The sequence below is a fragment of the Mytilus trossulus genome, chromosome 1 (assembly GCF_036588685.1).
Source record: "Mytilus trossulus isolate FHL-02 chromosome 1, PNRI_Mtr1.1.1.hap1, whole genome shotgun sequence".
Classification (NCBI taxonomy): domain Eukaryota; kingdom Metazoa; phylum Mollusca; class Bivalvia; order Mytilida; family Mytilidae; genus Mytilus; species Mytilus trossulus.
In genome coordinates this window covers 71438800-71464375 of record NC_086373.1, presented here as the reverse complement: position 1 = coordinate 71464375, position 25576 = coordinate 71438800, and the positions used below count along the sequence as shown (strand labels likewise).

Below are 25576 nucleotides of genomic sequence, written 5' to 3'. Positions count from 1 at the left end.
TTGAGATCATGTGCACTGATTCTAATTTTACATATGGCACTTCTCAATTGAAAATTGATACATTTCTTTCGAAAAAAAAGTTTTAAGTTTGAAATAAGTATCTAATTTACTATTCTGTGTATCTGTTCTTTTTGTGTTCCAAAATTTTACAAAACTATTACAAAGTTTTTGCTTAACTGACTTGATAAAAAAGTTAAGCGTCACCTCCAAATTATGAATATTCAGTTTTAAAAAAATGAAATGTATGGATGAATTCCAGCATTCAATATTATTATCAAACATGTTTTTGTTACACATATATGTATCATACAGTAAACCATCTTTCATATTCTTTTATTCTAAACCAATATTTTAGCATTGATAATACAACTGAAAAATATAAAGGGAATCTACCAAGCTCTCCTAGCACAGCTAGGTTAGAAGATTTTTTGTTTACACCTAATATATACTTCATATATTTTAAATTGGATTTATCTAAAAAAAAACATTCATATAAATGTGCTGTAATAAATATTCACTTTCTTTCTGGCATGCTGCAGAGCTAGTTTTAAACATACCTGTAATTTCACGGCCATACATTAAAATGGGTTAATCACAAAACATTTAAATTTCGCGCTAAATAAGCTTTAACGTTCCCAGAGTTCCTCAAATTTTAGAGCATGCGTTTGAAGGCTATTGCAAATGGCGGCATCTGTTTTTGTTCAATGGCGTTAACGATATCAGTGCATTTCATGGCTTTATCGTCACAAGTTTAGGTCAGTGTTGGTCCAGGAAAGATGTGCATTTAACAAATACGCAATGTATATGTCCAATGAAGTGCAACATGATAGCTGTGCGTTTAATTATATCGAAAAGTGTTCGTTTTCCTAACCGTAGGGTCGAATGTGGTTGCACGATTTTGATGTTGTTGTTCATTACTCCCATATTTGACAATCTGTTCAACCTTTCACCTGTAACACCCTTTTTAAAGTACATGTAATTACAAGGAACAACAGGTTAAATAACTTATAAGTAACAAAACAAAATCGTCTCTCTTGCATTAGTCCGTTGTACCTCTCTCGTATGATTTTGCATTTGACTTTGCAAAAAAAGGAAACTACTGTGTATTGCTATATATCAATAATCTTCGGTTTCCATATATCACAGTTGCATTGAAATTTAAAAGTATTTGAGATTTTATTACCAGGGAAATGTTTAAAATGTGTTGCTACCAAGCAGTCTACTTTTTTATGTTTTTAACTTGAGTCAAGAATTGGTGCAAGATAAACCTGCAGCACTCTGGTGCATGTGAGGGAGTTCACGCCTTCATTTATACATTATAATGACATAAGCTGACAATTATTTTCATATATTTTACCCTAATTGTTATCATCTTATCCTATATTTGTAACTATGTAAGTCTTAAATTACTAAAAAGTTATTAATGCATGGAAGAGTTGAAATGTTTCTACAATTTATGAGTACTATCATGACACAATTTAGTCAAAATAATTATTAAACCTTAGAAGTCTATTTGATTATTTTGCTTTGAAACCTTTCTGCAATGCTATTTAAAAGACTCAAACGCTGGTCATTATTTCCAGTTGGATTTTGTCAGAGATTTAAATTAAAATGTAAAGCCGAAACCTCATCAAGACACTTAAGTTTGTTGTATGAAATACATTTTTGCACTGAACTCAGTAAATTTGATAGATGAAAATTTCTTGAAAATATACATGTAAAACAAAAGTTCCAGAAACTTTAGTCTGGTGACTGTCAAATTTATCGAAAATTGGTACAAAAAAATATTTTATGATAAAAAATGAAATCAGTTAAATGTGATGTACAATGTATAATATTAAGGTTCATCATAAGGAATTGAAAAATATGGCCGTGTTTACACCTCAAAAATTACTATGAGTACAGACAAACTGGTACATTCAGGAAAGTTTTAAGGCATGGCAGGAACTAGATATATAAAAGTTATATAAAGTCTACGTTTCAGAAAATGAAAAACTTACCTGCATTTTGATGTGCATTTTTTTCCAGTCTGCAGAAGATGGCAAAATAAACAAACACCCGAGTTTCATTTGATACGGTCCACTCAGTTACACAGTTTAAACCTGTTAAATCACCTATTGTTTACAGGTGTCTATTGTCCATCTATTGTCCATTTAAATCAATACTACTCACAACATTGATTATATGAGGGGAGCTTCTCAATCTTTTCACTACTTAGTTAATTTTTGCACCTTCTGCAGGAACGTAAAAAAATGGATAGCAAAATCTAGAAAAGTTAATAATTTTCTGAAACATAAAATGCATTTAAAATTTATATATCTAGTTCCTGCCATCCCTTAAAACTGTTGCAGGTGTATAGGTTAGTCTGTACTCAGAGTAAAATTTGGGGTGTAAATACGGCCATTTTAGCCAAAAGGTTATGATAAACCTTAAGAACACACACTGAAATCAAAATCAAAAGAATAATTTAACATTTTTAAAGTCTGCATGTTGCTTAACCCTAACACAAACTCTTTGAGCGTTTATACAAATACATACATTTACAAAATAAACATACACAATCAGGGCTTTCCCTTGAAATTGAAGTAGAAGGCTAAAATAAAATTATAGGTGGCTGTAACATGCATTTGGGGAAGTTTGGTGCCTTATGGCAGGGGGTCTGGGGTCAAGGCCCTGAGAAGCTCTGACATAAATAGAGCAAAATCCTGCATTCTCGCAATATCCTGGCACCTAATTTCATCTTTCAAATGTTCATTTTTTATGAATGAAATTTAAGTAAAGAAAAATCTCAAAGAAATGTCATATTTTTTTTATGTTATACTAAGTTTGTTTTTTATTTTCTTTAACTTATGCTTAACAGTCATTTGCTTTTAAAGGAGTTTTATTTATATAAGAATCTGGTTTGTTAGAAAACTTGATCAATTTATTTTGCATAACTATACGTGCATTTGTGAACAAATCACCCCCTTTATTCTCCAAAGACTGTTACACATATTTAAATCATACAATTATTTCTCAAGCATTCAATGACAAAAAATTGATATATCCTCTTGATTTTTCTCTTTTTTTTTAAACTGTTCAATAAGTCGGATACACAAATCATTTGAAAATGTTATTTATTTGTGGTGGAGTCGAACAATATTCTACTTTCGTTTTTACCTTGATTCTCTGAACACCACTTGGGCTTTGAAAAATGAACCTCAAAAGATACTGTTTTCCAGATTCTGAACAACATGATCTACTACACTTTCTTTTATTTGACTGATATTATTGCATAACATAAGATTGTCATCCTGTCTGTCAGTATCTGATTGTCTTCACGTTCTAAAAGCCAAAACCAACGGGTTAATGACCATGTTGTTATATTATGGGACTGTTATCTTATTAATTATTAAAAGTAAGTGCTCTTAAAGTCTTTTGAGAAAAGTTGTTCAAAATATAATGAATTTTCCCTTTTAAGCTCACCTGGCCCAAAGGGCCAAGTGAGCTTTTCTCATCACTTGGCGTCCGGCGTCGTCTGTCGTCGTCCGACGTTGTCCTGCGTTTACTTTTACAAAAATCTTCTCCTCTGAAACTACTGGGCCAAATTTAACCACACTTCGCCAGAATCATTATTGGGGTATCTAGTTTAAAAAATGTGTCCAGTGACCCAGCCAACCAACCAAGATGGCCGCCATGGCCAAAAATAGAACATAGGGGTAAAATGCAGTTTTTGGCTTATAACTCAAAAACCAAAGCATTAAGGGCAATTCTGACATGGGGGTTAACTTGTTTATCAGGTCAAGATCAATCTGCCCTGCAATTTTCAGATCAATCAGATAATCGGTTGTTAGGTTGCAGTGATATTGTTTGCCTTAAATTAGTGGAGAATAAAGGCTTTTTCCCCTGGAGAAGAATCCCAATTTGAAAAAAAAATGGCTTAAAATTATTCCCAAAAAGACAACTTTTTTCCCAAACAGTGCAGTCACAGTAATAATTGTGCATGAATACAAACAGAAACACTCATTTAAACAATTTTCTTGCCTAAAATAACTCTATGAGCACATTTGAGGGTCTATTTGTGTATCATCACTGACAAAATGGGGTCTTATTTTAAAGCAGGGTTTGACTCTTGAAAATGGGTCTGTAAATTGAAGTTTCAGTCAAATTCATGGTTTATTTTAAATTTCCCAATTTGATGAAAATGACGCATATTTTCCCAAAAAAAAAGGGTAGAGGTAGTTTTGAAAAAAGCCAACAATATCACTGGGTTGCTGCCCCTGAATTGGTAATTTTAAGGAAATTTTGCTGTTTTTGGTTATTATCTTGAATATTATTATAGATAGAGATAAACTGTACACAGCAATAATGTTCAGCAAAGTAAGATCTACAAATAAGTCAACATGACCAAAATGGTCAGTTGACCACTTTAGGAGTTATTGCCCTTTATAGTCAATTTTTAACCTTTTTTTGTAAATCTTAGTTATCTTTTAGAAAAATCTTCTCCTCTGAAACTACTGGGCCAAATTAAACCAAACTTGGCTATAATCATTATTGGGGTATCTAGTTTAAAAAATGTGTCCAGTAACTCGGCCAACAAACCAAGATGGCCACCATGACTAAAAATAGAACCTGGGGGTAAAATGCAGTTTTTGGCTTATAACTCAAAAACCAAAGCATTAAAAGCAAATCTTGCAGGATGTAAAATTGTTGATCAGGTCAGGACCTATCTGCCCTGGAATTTTCAGATGAATCAGATAATTGGTTGTTAGGTTGCTGCCCCTGAATTGGTAATTTTGAGGATATTTTGCTGTTTTTTTATTATTATCTTGAATATTATTATAGATAGAGATTAACTGTAAACAGCAATAATGTACAGCAAAGTTAGAACTAAAAATAAGTCAACATGACCAAAATAGTCAATTGATCCCCTAAGGAGTTAATGCCCTTCATTGTCAATTTTTAACAATTTTCATTTTCAATAACATTTTCCAAAGAAACTACTATTATAGATAGAGATAATTTAAAGCAGCAAGAAATATTTGGTAAAGTAAGATCTACAAACATATCACCATCACCAAAACACAATTTTGTCATGAATCCATCTGTGCATGTCCATTGTAAAATATTCTGAATTTCACATAGACCAAGGTGAGCGACACAGGCTCTTTAGAGCCTCTAGTTTAAGTTCAAAAAAGTAAAGTAAAAAGTAAATGTTAAGTGTTTATTCATTACTATATAAAATCAGTTTGAGATAATAATCATAGACAACAATAGAGCAAACTCATCTTATTAGGGAGGGGGCGTAGAAAAATAAAAATAAAATTTTAAACGAAAAATATATTTATGTTTACTAAGCGAAAAAAATGATTGACCCAGGGGGAACCCAGTATATATTTATCATACTCCACTTAATCGTTTTCCACATTGATGTACCTGTGATTCTTTAGATCAGAAGTATGAGCACTGCTTTCATATATAAATCCAATAAAGGAGGCGAAAGCTATAATGTTCTATTTTACATTCTAAATGAGCCAATCTACACCTCTTCTATTTCTATACAACAGCTTTCAAAGAGATTATTATTCAGTATCAAAAAGGAAAGATATTAATGCCACCAGTGTAACAGAGGGTGCTCAAGTGTTATTTTTGTCTGTCCTGTCTGTTTGTTGGTCCAGTCTCTGTGTCTGTAGACTCTGTACATACTCAGAATTGGTTTCTGTTCTATAACTTTAGCTTACAATAAAATACAGATCAAGATCAAAATATAGGGGTGTCACTTTCACCATTCATGAGTTAACTTATGCCCCTTTATTAACAAAAGATTCAGAATTTTTCAGTTCTGTTGTTTGACTCTGAACCTTTCGGAAGAGGATTAGCAAACAAATTTGTTTTATGTTGTGATTGAATTTTAACTTTCATAATCAATTTAGTCCTATGGTATTGTATATATTTAATAAGATGAAATGTTTAATTTGATGCACAAAAAAATGAATCTAGCTGACTGGACCCCTATTGCTATTATTGATATGGCCAATTAAGACAGGATATAGAAAATAGACATTCAATTTTATTTGGCCTAAATTGCAATTTTTGAATTGGATATATATTTGGAGTATTCTTTACAGCAGATTGCATTGAGTGTTTATAAGGCAAAGGTAATATCTTTGGTAAGCTTGTTTGCTAGCTGAACCTTGAAGTAATTACTAGGTAAGGTATACTACCCTCCTTTTGATAGATTGGTTATATGTTGGGCTAGTCTACTCTTAAAGGAGATGCATGTAAGTTACTTAACCTAATAATGACTTCACAGTTCAGCTAGCAAGCAAGCTAACCATGCTAACAAAAGATATTACCCTTGCCTACACACTCAATGCAATTGGCTGTAATGATTTCTCTAATTTTCCTGCTTACAATGCAATGTTTCGGTAATCAGTATTGTTGGTTTTTTTTTTATCAAAAATATTTTGGAATTGAAGGTTGTATTGAATTATATGGTAATGCTTCCTATTGTAAAAGATAGCTGGTTTTAAGTTTTTGTTAAAATGAAAGAACTGTTATACTGTGGATTCATTTATTAGTTACTTAAGGGCTATGCCTCAAAATATCCTAGTTAGAACCTTGCCAATTAGAACCCTCACTAATTTCAGTCCTTGCTATATCAATACAATGTATATATCTCATTATGCTACGAGGAAGTTAAATCAAAGATTTTGAAATTTTAATCTTTTTTTTAGGTGGTTCCATGCCATCACTGTGAGGATGGGTCCTCAAGAGGACTACATCGAGACAGTCTTCACATGTGAAGGAGATATCAATGACCCAAACCTTCAGTCGCGATTGGAAGATTTTCAAAGCCAGCTCAAAGAACTTTTATCTACAGGTTAGTCATTTTTGCTGTGTCTGTAACTGTTTGTAGCAGAATAACAAACAGACTGAGATCCAAAGTTAACCAGATGTGTGATTTTGGATTTTCGATTCCTTTTTGTTAAGCTTTCGACTTTAGTTGAAAAAGCGAGACTAAGCGATCCTACATTCCGTCGGTGTCGGCGGCAGCGTCCACAAATATTCACTCTGTGGTTAAAGTTTTTGAAATTTTAATAACTTTCTTAAACTATACTGGATTTCTACCAAACTTGGACAGAAGCTTGTTTATGATTATAAGATAGTATCCAAAAGTAAATTTTGTAAAAATAAAATTCTATTTTTTCAATATTTTACTTGTAAATGGACTTAGTTTTTCTGCGGGGAAACATTACATTCACTCTGTGGTTAAAGTTTTTAAAATTTTAATAACTTTCTTAAACTATCCTGGGTTTGTACCAAACTTGGACAGAAGCTTATTTATGATCATAAAGATAATATCCAGAAGTAAATTTTGTAAAAAAATAAATCAATTTTTTTCCATATTTTACATTTGAATGGACTTAGTTTTTCTTCCAGTTAACATTAAATACGTGTAAAGTCTGCAGTTAAAGTTTTTAAAGCATTTATTAGATTCATAAACTATGCTGGATTTTTACCAAACTTGGACAAAAGATTCTTACAATCAAAAGATTGTATCAAGAGGAAAATTTTTATTGATTTTTTTCCTCATTTTTGTTGAGCCTGCCATTTACAGCAAAAGTAGGCGAGACACTGGGTTTCGCGGAACCCTTACAAATTTTTAATCTATTTATAACATATAAAGCTTTGTATTTCAGAAGGTAAAAGATGTGGATATTTGATATCTTGTATCCAGTTGCATTGACTTTTTTGTCTTGAATTATGTCCATAATTGATCTTATTTTCATTGCTCAGCACCTTTTAAGTTTTGAGGGGAAAAAATCATATTAATGACAAATGAATTATTATATGACCGCAAAAATTAAAAAAAATAAAGTTGTATATATTCAATTTTGTATCACGTCAATGTTAGCGTCTTTCGAAGACAGATGGCTTCCTGATAATAACTTGAGTTAGAGAATATGTAAATAGAAATCAATAAAATTTGAACACAAGGTTTATAACCACTTCAGGAAGTTTGGGATTGATTTTCTGGGTTTTGATCTCAACAGTTAAGGGATTAGGAGCAAAAAAGGGGCACAAATAAGCGTTTTTCTTGGTTTTTGCACAATAACTTTAGTATAAACTTTCGCTTCAAAACACAACAAAAATTTAGCTGCCATATTTTCACATAACAGACAGAGAGAAAAAAAAAATGTCGAATATTCGATATTTTAGTTGAAAAATTATAAAATCGTGCACAGAAGTTTAGGATAAATACATGCATTGGTCCAAGAATTGAATAAAACTTATTTTGCACCAGTCACTAGTTTCCGGATATGACTTTAATCATCCAATAGACATCCACATTGTTATCACCTGACCATGTATGATTGTTGATGAACAAAACTTTAAGAATCAGGCATCCAGTCAATAAACAAGGTTATATCATTTAAGTGATAAAATATTTTATCAAAATAAGAACACAAGTCCTTAAGAAATACTTTCATTAGTTTGAACAAATAAGATTTCACATGAGCTCCTGCTACCTTTAGCTGAGATTTAAAACTGCTTAGTGCCCTACCGACAAAGTCAAAGAGGACTTTGGGTTTGCACTCTGTCAGTAGGGGACTTTAGGTTTGCACTCCTTCCGTCGTCTATCTGTTAGTCTGGCAAATCAGTATTCAAGACTTTTTTCCTTCATTCTTGAAGATATTGATTTGAAATTTTGTATATTATTTTATCATAAGATACAGACCAAGTTCAAAATTTTGTCCTGGTCTGATGCTCCTTGGACATATAAAATTCACAAAAAAAACCAGTTTTCCACATATTATCCGTTCAGGCTTTATTATACATGTATTGACTTGATATTTGTTATTTAGTTTACACATTAACAAGTTGTAGATCATGTAGATCAAGTCAGCATTTTGATCCAGTACAATGAATTCTCAACTGGTTGGAGACAATGTATTGCCATGCTATACTCTCAGAATGCCTGTCTGTTTACTGATGATTACACCGACAACATTTACATGTTTATATACATGTAATTATATTCATGTAGGGTTATTGCATGAATATTGGGGAATATTGTCCCAAGTAGAATTTTAAATTGCACAAGCTTGCGAGTGCAATATAATTTTATGTTCTACAAGCGACAAAATTCCCCAATATTCATGCAATAACCCTTTTATTGTATAGCAATTTAATATTTGAAAGTAAAAATTGGTTTAAACTAAGATTTTGTCATTGATAATGCATGAATTTTAAAGATTTATTGCACAAGTGTAATATTGGAATTTATTGCACGCTAACTTTTGGTTACTTTCTGTGGGAAATATTATATTGCTATTCAATAATATTGATTACTTGTATTTTGCAGATAAAAGAAAGTTGATTTTAAAGAAAGTAGAACCTTGGAATAGTGTGCGTGTGACATTTAATATACCAAGAGAGGCGGCATGGAGGCTGAAACAACTAGCACAACAAGGCAATGTTACTCTTAGGCAGCTTGGAGTATTAGCTGTTCAGATAGAGGGAGATCAGCTTATTTCACTGACAATTGCAGGAAGAAATAATGCGAGAACACAACTTATTTTTAGGACAGCAGATGATACTGTTGATGCTCCTAACTTATCGTTACTTGACTCTGGAGGGGGAACCCATGATTATGGGTCTCCAGGTCCTACCAATGTTCAGTCAACCCGTAGGAATATTGCAGACTATCTTCGACAGGGGGCATCTATATTTGATTCTATTCTTACACCAGAGAGTGAAAGTGCTCAGAATACTGTGCATGTAGGAAGGAATCCTAATATAATTGGGGGTGCAAATTTCCATACTGACAAAAATATTCAAAATGTTGCATCTCATACAGCTTCATCCAGTAAAGCACAAGGTCCTTCATACAGTCATTTTCCAGCTGAAATTGAACAAAATGCTGTAGGTATGGATAAACCTCCTCCCCCATATCCTGAGGGGAGTGCTTGGGTTAATAACATAGCAAGGGGCATTCGAGGAATTCCTCCAACAACTAGCCCATTACTGGTTAATTTATTACAAACTGATCCTGCCTTTGCATTAGCTGGAATGAACAATTTTATGAACTCTAAAATGATACCGCCACCCCCAGAATCAAGTCCACCGTTAAAGAAAAAGCGTAAACCAAGAAAGCCAAAGGCGGGTTGCGAAGGAGAAGCTACTATACAAAGTGTTCCAAATCCTGTTTTATCGTCTTACTCTATGCCGACATCTGGTAGTGGTAATAACATTCTACCTGTTCCTATGGTAACACAGGCTTTGGCAGCTAACACTCAACCTTCAGTTACTTTTTCTAAATCTGTGCCATCAACATCAGAAATGATGTTTTCTTCAGTTAATGATGATAGAGCCAATTATCCTGAAGTTGTGAGTAGTAAGGCTTTAAGTATGTCATCTACAGGGACTACAGGTGAACCAATACAAACTTTACCTGAGAGCACTGTAGGAAAGATCATAAATCCTTATACAGGACATCTGGAACCAATGGAGCATTCTGATTCTAATCCTGCCAAAAACTGTGTAACATTTGATAGACTTTCACCTCTAGGATTGAATAGTCGTGAAAAAACACTGCTGTCCAAAGAGAGAATGAATCATATAATATCACATAACAAGTTACCAAGTACTTGTATAAACTCAAATATGCCAGCATCAAGTACATACTGTTCTGTTCCTTTACAGCAGTGTCAAACAAACTCTGCATTGACTGTGGGATCTCGTATTCAAGGCAGCGAATCATTATCTGTGACTGTATCTGCTAGAAGTAGTAGTTTGGCATTATCGTCATCACAAAATTACAATTTAGTGCAATCTAGTCCCATAGCAAGTGTCAGTAAACGGTCCAATATTCTATTAGATATGTCTGGAAAAAGTAATTTTCCCTCACAAACTTGTTCTATGAGCATTTCTTCAAACAAAGATCTGTACAAAACTGCAGCATTACATGGTCATCACATAACAGTTTCCGGTGGTTCTAGAACAAGCACTGCTGAATCTACTTACTCATCTCATAAACATTTATCCAATAAGGACCATATGAAATTTATCACTTCTGAAAATTTGCTCAACCCTCTGAAAAATCCAGCCAAAAAAACAGGCAGCTGCTCGAACAGTAGTACTGGTGTTAACACTGAACACTCCAGTCATACAAAATCCATACATGACACTCATATGCAAAATGATATTGGTGCTGTTACTACGGGATGCACAACTGAAATAAATTCTAAAGTGTACTATAATGACTCCGGTGTTGGGAGTTCATCTGAAAGATCAGATGATACACCATCAGAACCTGGAGAATCGGATTTTAAATCTGCAAACAATCACAATCACGTGGAAGAGTTCTCTAGGTCAGTGTTTAATGAAAATATAGTTCAAAAACAGAATTTGTTAAATAAACCTGACCAACAAGTGATAACTGTTGGCTATGCCATGTCGAATCAGCAACAAAATGAGAAGTACAGCAATGATGTTTCCAATATTTTGGCAATAGATAAAGCTCTTAGGCACCCTGCATTGAAAAAGAAAAATAGTGATTTGACTAAAAACAATGATTTGACAGACCACCAAGTGGCAATGATGCATTTATTTAGTAAGAACAAAAAGAAAAGCCCAAAGCATTTCTTGCACGAAGATGTTCTTACAAAGGAACACCTTCAGTTGTTACAGAAAGTAGACAGTATGCAGTATTTACAGGACAATTTTCATCCACATGGTAGGTTTACAAATAAAAAGGAGAAAACAAAAATACATAAAAAAAAGTTCAGTTTCAATTTTTGTAAGAACCTTTGAAGCCTAAAATTCTAAAACAAGAGTAACCAAAACAGTTGCTAAAAAAATAAATCAAGAAAATAATTAACAACTGAATGATTCTAATCAAACCTGTATTCTTTATGCAGGGTTCCAGAATGAGAATCAATATAGTAAGCAGGATTTTCAACAGATGCAGAAGATTAAATCTTATTAAGCTCAAGGATTTTTTTAATTTAGACCTCATCTAAATTAACTACTGAGTTGATCTCCGAAAACCTCTAATGGTCATATAAGGGATATAAACTTAAATATAGATCTAAGAACTTGTGCAATTGAATTTTTCTAGGCCTATTTAATCAGGTTAATCATCGTTTTAACCTGTGAAAGAATGATTATTTGTGGATGGAATCAATCAATCAAATGATTTACCTTTGTTTCAATTTCAACATGGTCAATGTTGACACTCTTTTCCTTAAAATAAACGATCACATATGATTCATGCGTTATCCATTGCTTGCTAAGGATGTAAGGAGATAAATTGATATGCTCATTAATATGAAATCAATGTCCTTATGCATCCAAAAAAAATTATCAATAGTTGTAATGAGACCTTGATGTTTAATTTTGAGCTTCATTGAGGTTGAACAGATCAAAGATTTTCAGATTTTTTGCATATAGATCAAATAATATATTCAGAAACATTTTGGTTAATAAGATGTACATTTCACACTTCATTGACCATGTTGACACTCTGTATCTAGACTGGTTTTCGGAGATCAACTCAGTAGTTAATTAGATGGACGCCTCCGGGTGCGGGAATTTCTTGTTATATTGAAGACTTGTTGGTGACCTTCTGCTGTTGTTTTTTCTATGGGCGGGTTGTTGTCTCTTTGATACATTCCACATTTCTCAATTTTATGTATCATGTATATACTTTTTTAATGCATACAGAAAAAAGAAAAGGGGACGAAAATATAGAGATTAGAGTAAAAGTGCCCCAGTTATCTCCCCAGATATTTCATTTAGCATTCTGGTAAACAGGAAATTGAAATACCGTCTTATTTCTAAAAATTAAAGCATCACATCCATAACATAAGTCGATATAACCTATAAGAAAACCAAATCACATAGCATCACAATTAAGATAATAACATCATATTACCATGATGCTAAAAGGCCCTGGAGAGAACACTGTCAGCCCTTTAAAAAAATGAAAAATATATATATTATACATGTACAGAAATAACCCCCATCTAGACCATCTCATAATATATCAATGAAATGTACCTATTCTGTTATAAAAAAGATTGGTGTTCAGCAATATTGTCCAAACAATAGCAAAGCACATGTTAAATGTTTATAGTGAACTACTGTATTGCAGCTACATGTAAGTTGCTATTGATAATTGAGATATCATTGTAAATCTATTGGAGTATCCATGGTTGATGTAGATCATTGAATTTATAACAAGAGTTCAGACAAAGACTGAATCAAACTTCATCAAATATTGCTCTTGTATGTAAAGAGATATGCCTCTGTCATGTCTGTGTTTTGGTGTATATCAACATATATTAATCCTGTTTTTTTAATTGTTTATTGAGGAAATGAAATGGGTGAAAAAATGTCAAGAAAGCAGTATTTTAAATCTAATTCTTAAATAAGAAAAATACTACTTTGCAGGAATAATGACTTCTATCAGGTGTATTGGTATGACATTGTCTTTTTTTTTAATTTGCATATGAAAAAAAGAAGATGTGGTATGATTGCCAATAAGACAACTCTCCACAAGAGACCAAAATGGCACAGAAATTAACAACTATAGGTCACTGTACAGCCTTCAACAATGATTGAAGTCCATACCGCATAGTCAGCTATAAAAGGCGCCATAATGACAATGTAAAACAATTCAAATGAGAAAACTAATGACCTTGGTGCTGTACAAAAAATGAACGAAAAACAAATATGTAACACATAAACAAACATCAACCACTGAATTACAGGCTCCTGAAGAATGTTTGCATATAGAGTTGCATTTAACATATGCTCTCTGATTAAATATGAGCTAATTTAATCAGCTACTTTGTTTACTAGTTGTTATATATATATCAATGCTTTAAAGTTTAAACTGTATTCACTCTGATCATATAATTCATTTCAGGGAAACAAGATAAATCAAATCAGCATTTATTTTCAAATTCAAGGCTGGCTGTTCCTGGAAGAATAGATAACCTACATTCTCCAACAAGCATACAACCTAGTGCAAGAACTCCTTCTCCAAGATTGTTTGCTAATCATGATCCGAAAGAAACAAATGACATCAACATGTGCAATAAAACTAGACATAACGTTGATAAAACACCAGTTTCTGAAATGGAATCAATGCAAAATGATATAATTTCATCTTATTTGACACAGAAAAACCATGAAAGAAAATCTAAATCACCCATTAGTGGGAATTTGACTGTATCAGCAGCTATGGAATTGATCTCTTTAGAAAATATGATGTCTGTGAATAGTGCTATAGGTAAACATGCAGAAGGAATGAATGCTCAGGGTATTCTAAAAAATGATTTGATGAACAATATAAAAAGACCTGAAAATATTCTTGGATCAAGTGAAAATGACATTACAAAACTATCAAAGTCTGGGTCGTACAAACGAAGATCTCCTGCTTCAGCATTGTTGAATCCATTACCACAGCAATTTTTTGATCCAAAAAAATTGACTGAATCTGTTCAAAAACTAGTTAAACCTCTTCTTCCTGAATCATCAACTCTACCTCATTCTCAGAGACGTTCACCAGGATCAGTGGGCTCTAGAGCCTGCACTTCTCCTCAGTCACTCAAAAGTGAGGGACTAAAAGATTCCATGGACAGTTCAGACAATGTGATAAATGGTCCATCGGATCCAACTCTTAACAATGATAACCATGTAGTAAATAGTGATATTTTATCAAATTCCTCTTCAGATCATCTGAAAACAGAGGCTGAAAATGGAGTGAAAAAAAGTTTAAACTCTCCAATTTTTAACCATGTTTTAAGAGAAAAAACTCCCAAATCAAATGATGCACATGATAGTGACAAGAATGGTGATTGTAGAAGTGATACTAGGAACTTAGGATCTGGAAATCATTCCTTACCTTCTCAGGAAAGTGCTCCCTCTAGTGTTAGTGCTGTGTCTAATATTTATAACCAGTCAAACAAATCTGGTTCTGACAGTAGTTTTAAATACTCTTCTGAGCAAAACATTCAGGAGAATCATAAACAAAATGCAAGTGATCATGTGAAAGTGCCAATTGAGGTTTCCGTAATGGATTCAACAAGCTTAGACTCAACTGTTACAACATCAAAAATTGACCTTTCTAAAGTGCCAACAAATAATAATGGTTCAGGAATAAATCCTTTAAATCCTGAAAATGATAAATTGCTTGATAAAAGTGTGAAAAATAAAAATTTGAACAAGAAATCTGATAGTTCGTGCAATACAGGTGTTGATTATTCTTCATTAAAAGTTAACTGTGATTCTGAAAAAACTTCTCCCAAATCTAGTCAGAAATCTACAAGTGTGTCACCAGTGAAAAAAGGTAAATCAGATGAAAAGGGACCTATCAAGCTTCATCTTTCTCATGGCATTATAACAAATTCACAACCATTTAGCAAAGAGGAGTTAGCAAATGAAACTAATATAACTGTGATAACTAGATCCGATCATAGGAAGAGCGAAAACTCTGCAGGGGAACCAACTGTTCCACCATTAGTGTTGAAGGTATCTCGAAAACCATCTGTTGTTGAAGCAACTACAGAACAAAAACAAGAGGAATCTCAATCACTAACTATGTCTCTCAGAGCAAGGAAAGCATCGGATGCATCTGAATCAACACACAATTTAAGGCCACCTAAACCAGTACGTCAGAAATCTGTTGAACAAGAAGTGGAACAATATAAAATAGTAGATGATTCTTCATCTAAATCTCTGAGGCAGTCACGAAGAAGAAAAACTACATCGGACAGTGAACCTGCACAAGATTCAGATAAGAGACTTCATATTGAAAACTGTTCAGAAGAAACTGACGAGAAATTAGGTAAAAGTGAAGAAATGCAAACTGAAATTGGTGAAGGTCTTACATTATTTGATACTGTGAAAAGTGGTCTTAGAGCTAGGACTCAAAACAAACCTGAAGAAAAGATCAAAGTTAGTCCAAAAGAGCTTAAACAGAGCAAAAGTGTTGAAGAAGACAATGTGAAACGTAACAGTCAAAATCGCAAGAGTCGACAGTCACCAACCACCATTGACAAACAACAAACTAAAGGTATTTCATGATATTGTTAGTTGTATATTTCTTAAATGTCAGAAAGAAGTACAGAAAACAAACATGAAAAATCGATATATGTAAATACTGACAGGAAGAAAATCTTTTTACAAAATCTGAAAATTACATCTAATTTTGTCTTGTTCACTTCAAAATAATAACAGAAAAGAAGGAAACAAAAATAAGTATTTCTGACATATTTCCATTTTAAAATGGGCTTGCCAATACCCATACACTACAAGTCAAGAGCAATATTAAATTCTGTATAAACCTACCAGTACAAACAAATGAAGTATGAAAAGGAACTCTACGACTATTATTAGCTTTTAAACTATAAGAAACGAACCAATAATAATGCATTATATTTGTAGAAGCTAGAGAAAAGTCACCTGGAAGAATTGTTAGAACTAGAAGTGGACAGATTTCCCCCAGTGCTGAAGATGATAATAGTAAGAGATCAACACGATCAGCAAAGCCTAAAATTCAGAGTGTTGATACACAAAATGGTATGTTCTGTAACTTAAGGAAAAGCCAGTCTGACATTTTTTAATCTCAAAATAAAGCAATTCAAGCCAATCAAGTGTTTAAAAGTTAACTTCTCAGATTACTTGTTTCAGTACAGTGTTTTAATAAGCATGTGTTTAATTATCTAAAAATTAATGCCAAAAGCACTCTAACAGGGCCACAAAAATGACTTATGAAAAAACATTCAAAAAAGATAAGCAAATGTCTATAAAAAAAAAAAGCCACTCACACACAAAGAAACGAGAAACATTACTGAACTACATCAACAAATGACAATCACTGAACATCAGGTTCCTGACTTAGGACAGGTGCAAACAAATTCAGCAGGTTTAAACATTTTAATAGGTACCAACCTTCACCCTTACCTGAAACAATAGTGTAACATCAATTATGGTGAAGGGGAATGAAATATGGGCTTGTTTGTATAGTAATTACTCCTCACACAACTTTATGAACTGAAAACGTGATATTGTTCAAACAAAAAAAGATTGCATAAACTTCAACATGTTCAAATGTTTATGTAATTATAAAATAATACTGTTATAACCATGCTATTGGAACTTGCAAAAAAATAATCTATTATGTTAACATAAATTTAAAATATGATAGTATATTGGCATGTGCTATTCTGTTTACAGATGCAACCGATCTACCTCCTCCCCCTCCAAGCAAGAGACGTCGCACCACATCTCGTGACCACAGATAGGAAGCTGTCTCATCTCTGTGCAAATGTATATATTTATATATCCTCATAAATAGCCAGTGTTATTGTTGACAAGAAATGGCATATAATGTACATGATGTAAAATAGTGTATAATTTAATAAGAATAGTGCTTTGATATCCATTGTGTATAGATCATGTGATATTCACTTAGTCTCCCTGTAGACGGGGAGGTTGTACTTTTTAATAAAACACTTAATGGTTTTTGTATTGTGATAATTTTGTTGTAATGATAGAGTTTATAATGAATTTTTTGTTTAACTGCCAGATGGAATATATTTTAATAAGTTTTTGTCTATTGCTGTTTACAAAAGTATACTCTTCACATTTTGTCCATTTAAGTGCATATGTGTATTCTTACAGGTTAAAGTTCTTAATGCTCAAACTTTTTTTTCTTTTTATTTTCCTTATTACCTGTACACAAACTGATATTTGAACATTTTGATTAGTAGAACCTGAATGATATCTCTACCCTTTCTTACCTCATAACTTATTCAGTTTTTAGTGACTGATGAACATGTATGTTTTGGGTCAGTAGATATCTTTAATTCATTGTAGTTACTGTGCTTACAGTATAGACCTTTATAATAACTCACCAGATAATTAGGAAGCATGAATTCTAGTACCAAAACTTATGAAATTCAACACAATTCCAATTAAAGAATACAACTATTAAAAAGCTGAATTACCCAAATTAATTGTGCTGGTTATTAGTTACATTTGAAATTCAGATGTTATTGCTTTGATTGGTCAAAATCTATTGTGGTATCTTTTATCACCAGAGAGTCAATTGACATTAAAAAAATGAAAAACAGAAATTACCTGATTATCCTATATTTAAACAATAAACCTTAAAAGTTTGGACTGTAAAATTCCATAAGTATAATAGAATATTTGATTAATACAAAAAATCCATTCCTTTTCTCTGATAATTTCTTTTTAGCATATATTAACTGTTGCATAAACAAACTTGTAGCTTATGATTTTACTACAAAATTGAACTTCAGTCAAGTTCAGTGCAGTAATATTTGGAGCATTTTCTTCACATGACTGAACAATAGGGCTCCCTTGACTTCAGTCATGTTGGAAGCAAAAGCATTTTATTTAAATGGATAAAATGAGAATTGTATAACTGTGTGTGAATGCAGAGTATTGCTTTTTGAAGATTGTTTATTTTATAAGGGCTTTGTGTTTGTTGATATATTCTTGTTTTCTAGTCCTCATAGAACTTATCTTTACAAACTTCTTAACAGATTTATTTCTTCCGAGAGTTTATGATTTCAAAGAATGTTGAACGGTACCTAATGTCTGTACATAACATATGTATATAATATATATAGTAGTCCATCTAAAACTTGTAGGTAATGCTGTTATCGCCATCTTACATTTCACATGCTGGGTCATGAACACTGTTGATTATTGTAACATTTTATAAACATTTTTCGTGTGAGACTCGAGTTTTAAACTTTCTGTTATCAAGAAATAAAATTTTAAAACATTTTTGTTCTGGAGATATGACTGTGGTATGTGTCTGCCATTATCAATAGAACACCAAACTAATGCTTGTTAACTTTTACCTTGTTAATTGCTTTTGTCACTCATATAGGCTTTAATGGTAACATTGTATTCAGTACTGAAATTATTTCTGATTTCTTATTCAGAAAGACTTATTTTTCTTAAATACTGATTTTTTTCTTCACTGGCATTATCTTGATACACACTGTAAGATCTTGCATCAATAATTTTTGTTCTCCAGTATTATATATTTAGTTTCGACTCTACAACTTTCAATTTCAAAGATATTTACTAAATTGTTGTTGAAAGAAGATTCCTAATCAATATGGAGCTGAGATTTTAGAAAGTTATTGTATTTTAATCAGATATTTCAGTGTTTTTGACTTGTTTATTTTAACCAAAAAGTGATAAAAATATTTCTTTTGTTATAAATCATGTTAGGAAATTAATCCTCTGATTTTACATGTCTGTTGTATTTTCTAATAAATTTTGATTATGAGTATATATTATATATGCTTAAAAGTGTTAACCACTTGTTCAATTCCCCCCTTATTATGACATCATTGAAATAGCTGTGCTAATCTATACTTAACATTTTGAAATGACATGTTACTATCAAAAGTATGATTTTTTACATTTTCTGTAGTTTATTGTATAATTTTTTGACAGTTTCTAAAAAATACAGGCTACAACAAAGCAAAGCATTTTACACATAGTTTTGAAAAGAGATAATGTAGTCATAATGCAGTCATGGACTATATATAATTCTAAAGTACCAAGAGCCCACTAGTCCCCTTGTTAACTTGATAAAGCACACAGGAAATTAAGAGGATTCCAACTGGACCTCCTTTACTTTTTACTTGCGGAAAACTTTTTATTCAAATCCATAAGAATATAAAACTTATGATTCAAACACTTGTTTAAAAGTAAGGAATATTGTGTGAATTATAGATTTTCACTTCTGTGTTACCAAGTTCTTTATAAGTTCAGAAAATTTACTAATGGAGTTGTTGCTTATTTATTAGATCTTATGACTGGACCAGTAATCAACCCTATCAATTGTTATTAACAAATTCAAATGTATTAAAGGTCACAAGTGAAAATGTATGTGCATCATACCCAAATTTGAAAATCAAAAGTGATCGGAAAGACTAGTTTAGTATGCACTCATTTAAAAAAAAAAAATTGATTTTTTTTTTGTTAACAGGAAAAAATAAAATTCTTTAAATTGATTGATATTTCGTTAAATTCATTTATAAAAAGTGAAGCACTACAAACCTGATTCCTGATTGATTTGTATTTTAGATTCTGGAACTACAATCAATTCCAACATAAGATGCTTTGCATGTTGCATAAATGAGTTGGATAATTTCTAAAGTCTTCATTTTTGGTGTCTATTCCAAATAGGTGTTACAATGATTATCATATACAAAACCTCACAGAACTTGTAAGCACAGAGATAAAAATCTATTACACTGTTATCACTCTATTTAAATGATGTTATAATTGTTATCTTTAAGGCAGAACTAATTATTTCTTAGACACTACCTTACAGTTTTCACTTTGAATTTGTCAATAAGTTATTGGATTTATACTTACTGGTGTTTCTAGAAGTTGGAATAAAAAACAAAAACATTCACAACTCTAAAGATCTTCATTCAGACACATATATTCAGAACTAGAATGGGGAGTACATTGGGACACTGTTTGTATTATTAAGTTTGATGTATATGTCTATTTATTCAATCTTTTGTATTAAAACATCATGAAAGTTTTAGTGTGATGTTTTATTTAAAAAGTGTATTTAGTGTTTTTGTGTTTTTTTGTCATCATTGACAAAAGTCATATACTAATATGGGCTGTCTTCATTGTTTGTCTGTAGGCACTTAGTTCCATTGAGATAACTTGTTGGTAGGGTTTTTATACGCTCATTTATGGGACGTATTATGGCATACAGTTGTCTGTCCATCCATCCGTCACTCCATCTTCAATATGTCAGACAATAACTCAAAACACTTAATCCAATTGGCATTAAACTTGGTTGAATTAATTACATCTATTGACCTGAGCTCCCTTTTTAGCTCACCTGGCCCAAAGGGCCAAGTGAGCTTTCCCCATCACTTTGCGTCCGTCGTCGTCGTTAACTTTTACAAAAATCTTCTCCTGAAACTACTGGGCCAAATTTAACCAAACTTGGCCGCAATCATCATTCTGGTATCTAGTTTAAAAATTGTGTCCGGTGACCCGGTCAACTAACCAAGATGGCCACCATGGCTAAAAATAGAACATAGGGGTAAAATGCAGTTTTTGGCTTTCAGAAACGAAAGCATTTAAAGCAAATCTGACATGGGGTTAAATTGTTTATCAGGTCAAGATCTATCTGCACTGAAACTTTCAGATGAATCAAACAACCCGTTGTTGGGTTGCAACCCCTGAACTGGTAATTTTAAGGAAAATTTGCTGTTTTTGGTTATCATCTTGAATGTTATTATAGATGGGAGATAAACTGTAAAAAACAATAAATGTTGGCAAAGTAAAATCTACAAATAAGTCAACATGACCGAAATTGTAAGTTGACCCCTTTAGGAGTTATTGCCCTTTATAGTCATGTTTTAACTTTTTTTTTGTAAATCTTAGTAATCTTTTACAAAAATCTTTTCCTCTGAAACTACTGGGCCAAGTTAATTATAGATAGAGATAAATGTAAGCAGCTAGAATGTTCAGTTAATTAAGATGTACAAACACTTCACCATCATGAAAACACCATTTTGTCATGAATCCATCTGTGTTCTTAGTTGAATATTCACATAGACCAAGGTGAGCGACACAGGCTCTTTAGAGCCTCTAGTTTTTATAAATTTAGATTCTAAATTTCCAGGTTTTGAGATTTTTTTCATTGAAAAAGGGGAATTTTTCAGTTATTTGACTAACTCAAAAACATTTTTACCAATTTGCAAGTTACTTTGGTGAATTGTTTATATCTATTTACATGAGCTCCCTTTCGTTTTTTGATAATATTTTTATTCTTATTTCATAAAAAAGAGGGATTTTTCAAGTTTTCGAAACACTACTTTGATCAGTTATCTTTGGGGACTGGTTTATATCGTTATAATATTGTTTAAAAGTCACGGTAAGTTCACAATTGTCAAGCTTTCAATGACACATTTCTGTCACAGAAATTGCTCCAGCAGAGTTTTGAGGAAAATAGCATGGAAATCGACACTGTATTAGTTTTACCATAACATCATTACAACATGTCTGAATCTGAACTCATGTCTGAATATCTCTAGAAACCAAAGGCAGTCATCTTATTTGTAAATTTAATGATTGTGTCCTATTCCTGTTTGTTACTTTTTGACTTAGTGTGGTTTGGAATGGCGTCTGATACATGTAGAGCATGAGATGCTTATGCTATACCCTCACTTTTTATTCGACTGCAAATAAATTTTTGGTTTGCACACTATAACTTTAGTTTAATTGAATAGAAATCTATGAAATTTAAACACAAGGTTTATGACCACAAACGGAAGGTTGGTATTGATTTTGTGAGTTTTGGCACAAGCAGTTTAGAAATTAGGGGCCAAAAATGGGCCCATATAAGCATTTTTCTTGGTTTTCGCACAATAACTTTAGTATAGATAAATAGAAATTTAAGCAGTTTAGGAATTAGGGGCACAAAGGGTCTAAAATTAAACTTTGTTTGATTTCAACAACAATTGAATCCTTGGGATTCCTTTGATATGCTGAATTTAAACATGTATTTAGATTTTTGATTATAGGCCAAGTTTTCAAATTGGTCCAAATCAGGATAGACCCAGTTTTGTAGTTGGTCCAAATCTGGGTCCAAAATTAAACTTTGTTTGATTTCAACAAAAATTGAATTCTTGGGGTTATTTGATATGCTGAATCTTACCAAGTATTTTGGATATTGAAACATAAAAGGTAAATGTTCAATTTAAAAATTTTGAGTTAAAGTTCTTGGACCACATTCATTCTGTGTCAGAAACCTATGTTGTGTCAACTATTTAATTACAATCCAAATTTAGAGCTGTATCAAGCTTGAATGTTGTGTCCATACTTGCCCCAACTGTTCAGGGTTTGAACTCTGCGGTAGTATAAAGCTGCCCCTAGCGGAGCATCTGGTTGGTATTTATCTCATAAATGGATATAAGATTTGAACACCAGATAACTACTGTTTCCTCTAATATATGTGCATCTAGTCATTTGTGAATGGCTGCCTTGAATCTAGTCCAGTCAATCTAGCAAAAATATGACCCTACCTTGAAGTAATTTCAACAGGAGATTTTAAAGTTTTATCTTTAGCATTATACCCAAAATATACACAGAAAAAGTCTCATAAAATCTAACTTGAGGAAAACTAAAAAATCATAATTGAGAATTCCTATTGAGATTTGCATTGATATGGGAGATAACTCTGCAAAAAAGGCAGAAATATCAATAAAAATTGATATAATTTTTTTAATTTTCTACAGTATTTTAAAGACTTGCGATAGAAACCCTTATTGGAGACGAGAAAAATAGTTAAACAATATGTTCCTACGTCAAAGCCGAAATTTTAGAAATAGAACATAGACAATCTCAATCTAACCCACACTCTAAGCAAACCTTTACTACAGTCTTCAAAGCCTTTATATATAACCTGGTAATATTATACTAGTGTAATGTTTGTCCCAGATATAACTGATGTCTTTGCTATAACGTCAAGTAACACTACATATGATAAGCTAAATCCAATAAAGAGACCTACTTCAAATTACATGGCCACACTCTCGAAAATATAACAACCAGATAATATCAAGCAGTAAATTTCAGCGAGGACTTGCAATGGAAACATCATGTTCAAGTCACTGCCAATAAAGCCTCCAAATCCATCGGATTCCTTAGACGTAACCCGACGATTATTTAATACCGCAATAGACAAAGTTAACATCTTGAACAGACAATACCAATCAGTCTTTACTAAAGAAAAAGCGACGACATACCAAAGCCATCAGGTAAACGTTACAATATCCACAAATGCCAGAAATTACAGTCACAACAGAAGGCGTTTATAGAAAGCTATTAAACAGATGCAAACCAAGTAAAGCATGTGGCCCTGATAAAATACCATCTAGAATCTTAAGGGAATGTGCTGACGACCTAGCAACCCTTTTATGCATTGTATGTAATGCCAGTATTCGATCCGGTACAGTGCCAGAAGATTGGAAACAAGCTAATGTAACAGCGATATTTAAGAAAGGAAGCAGATGTTGTGCTAGTAACTATAGACCCGTCTCACTCACCTTTTGTTGTCAGTTCCTGGAACACATCATTGTCAGTAACACCTTGAAACATCTAGACAATCACAAAATACTTACCAACTGTCAGCATGATTTAAGAGCAAGACGAAGCTGTGAAACCCAGCTCATCACGCTTTGTCATGAGCTTGCATCAACTCTAGATGCAACAGTGACAGTTTGGAACTCACTATCAGCAAATATAGCTGAGGCTCCCTCCTTGGTATCTTTCTAGAGGGAGCTTTCAACCCTTTCTATCTAATCTGTGCAGTCTCCCATCAGTCTGGAGCTGTGCCGGCGGGGATTTTTTTCCTGGTACCGCCACGGAAGCCGGTTTTGTTCAGGCCAGATGAACGAAAAGCCAATGGGACGACCCCCCCCCCCCCCCCACACTTTATACATTGCGTTATTATTTTTGTTTTTTTATACTTTATACTCGCTTATATATTCTTCGGTTATTTTACAAAATTACTCTTTTTCTTGCTCCCACCGGAAGCGTTGAGTATTGGTCAAGTTTGACAGATCAACATAGAATGTAGATGTAGGTGTAGAATAAACCTAAGAGAATGCAGTAAGAAACGTTGGAAATACAGCCTATGTCTCTCTGGTCAGACCAACTCAGGAATATGCAAGTGCAGCATGGGATTCTAGTACCACTGAGGATATAAATCGACTAGAACAAGAACAAAAGTACGCTATCACTGAGGTTTGTAACTAACAACTACACTGAAAAAACATCTGGGTTTGTCACAACTATGGTAAATACACTATAGGGTGGAAACCACTAGCTAACAAACGAAGTTACCAGCGACTCGTCCTACTTTTTAAGATCCAGCATGAGCTAGTTTACATTGATGTCAGTACTATCTTTAATGAGACCAAACGATCGTACTAGAGGAAACTTCTTTACCAACCATCAGCAAACCAAAAGGTATATACATCCTCATTCTTCCCTCGGACGATACAAGAATCAACTCCAAACTCCTACATCAGAAGCTCTGACAATAGAGGGGTTCGAGAGTGCACCATCCAACAAAAGTGCACCTCAGAAATCACCGTAGACAGCAGCAAAGTGCACATAGTTTTAATTGTATATATTTCGGAACGTTATATCTGAGAATGGTTACAGGAGAATTGCTGTCTCATTCTCCGTCTAGTGCACTTAGAACATCATGAAGAATCCAGTCCTTAGCAAGGAACGAGAAGAAGAAAAAGAAGAATAGACATCAGATAACCCATTATCCGCGCGAATATCGATAGACCGAATTATCTGCAAATATGACGTCTATCAAATTCTCATAACCGTGAATTTTTTTACAAATTAAATTCTCCCAACTTTATTTGACGGATCAGCTACCTTTAATCCGCAATGTAACACCTGCATTTTAGTTTATATAGTTAATCGAATATTTTTAGTAGTTTTATATCTATTCTGACTAAAAAAAAAA

At 32.8% G+C, this 25576-nt stretch overlaps 1 protein-coding gene across 2 annotated transcripts; it reads left to right on the top strand.

The window, feature by feature from the left end:
- The first annotated feature begins 659 nt into the window (after nucleotides 1–659).
- On the top strand, nucleotides 660–20603 carry LOC134684002 (uncharacterized). Of its 2 annotated transcripts, none has more exons than XM_063543302.1 (6): nucleotides 660–755; nucleotides 6717–6862; nucleotides 9350–11722; nucleotides 13919–16069; nucleotides 16441–16575; nucleotides 17233–20603. In XM_063543302.1, exons 2-6 carry the CDS (start codon nucleotides 6742–6744, stop codon nucleotides 17298–17300), a joined length of 4848 nt encoding a protein of 1615 aa, XP_063399372.1. In that variant the 5' UTR covers nucleotides 660–755; nucleotides 6717–6741; the 3' UTR covers nucleotides 17301–20603. The 2 variants fall into 2 exon arrangements, with proteins under 2 accessions (XP_063399372.1, XP_063399378.1); XM_063543308.1 differs by having other exon boundaries at nucleotides 710–832.
- The last annotated feature ends 4973 nt before the right edge of the window (nucleotides 20604–25576 follow it).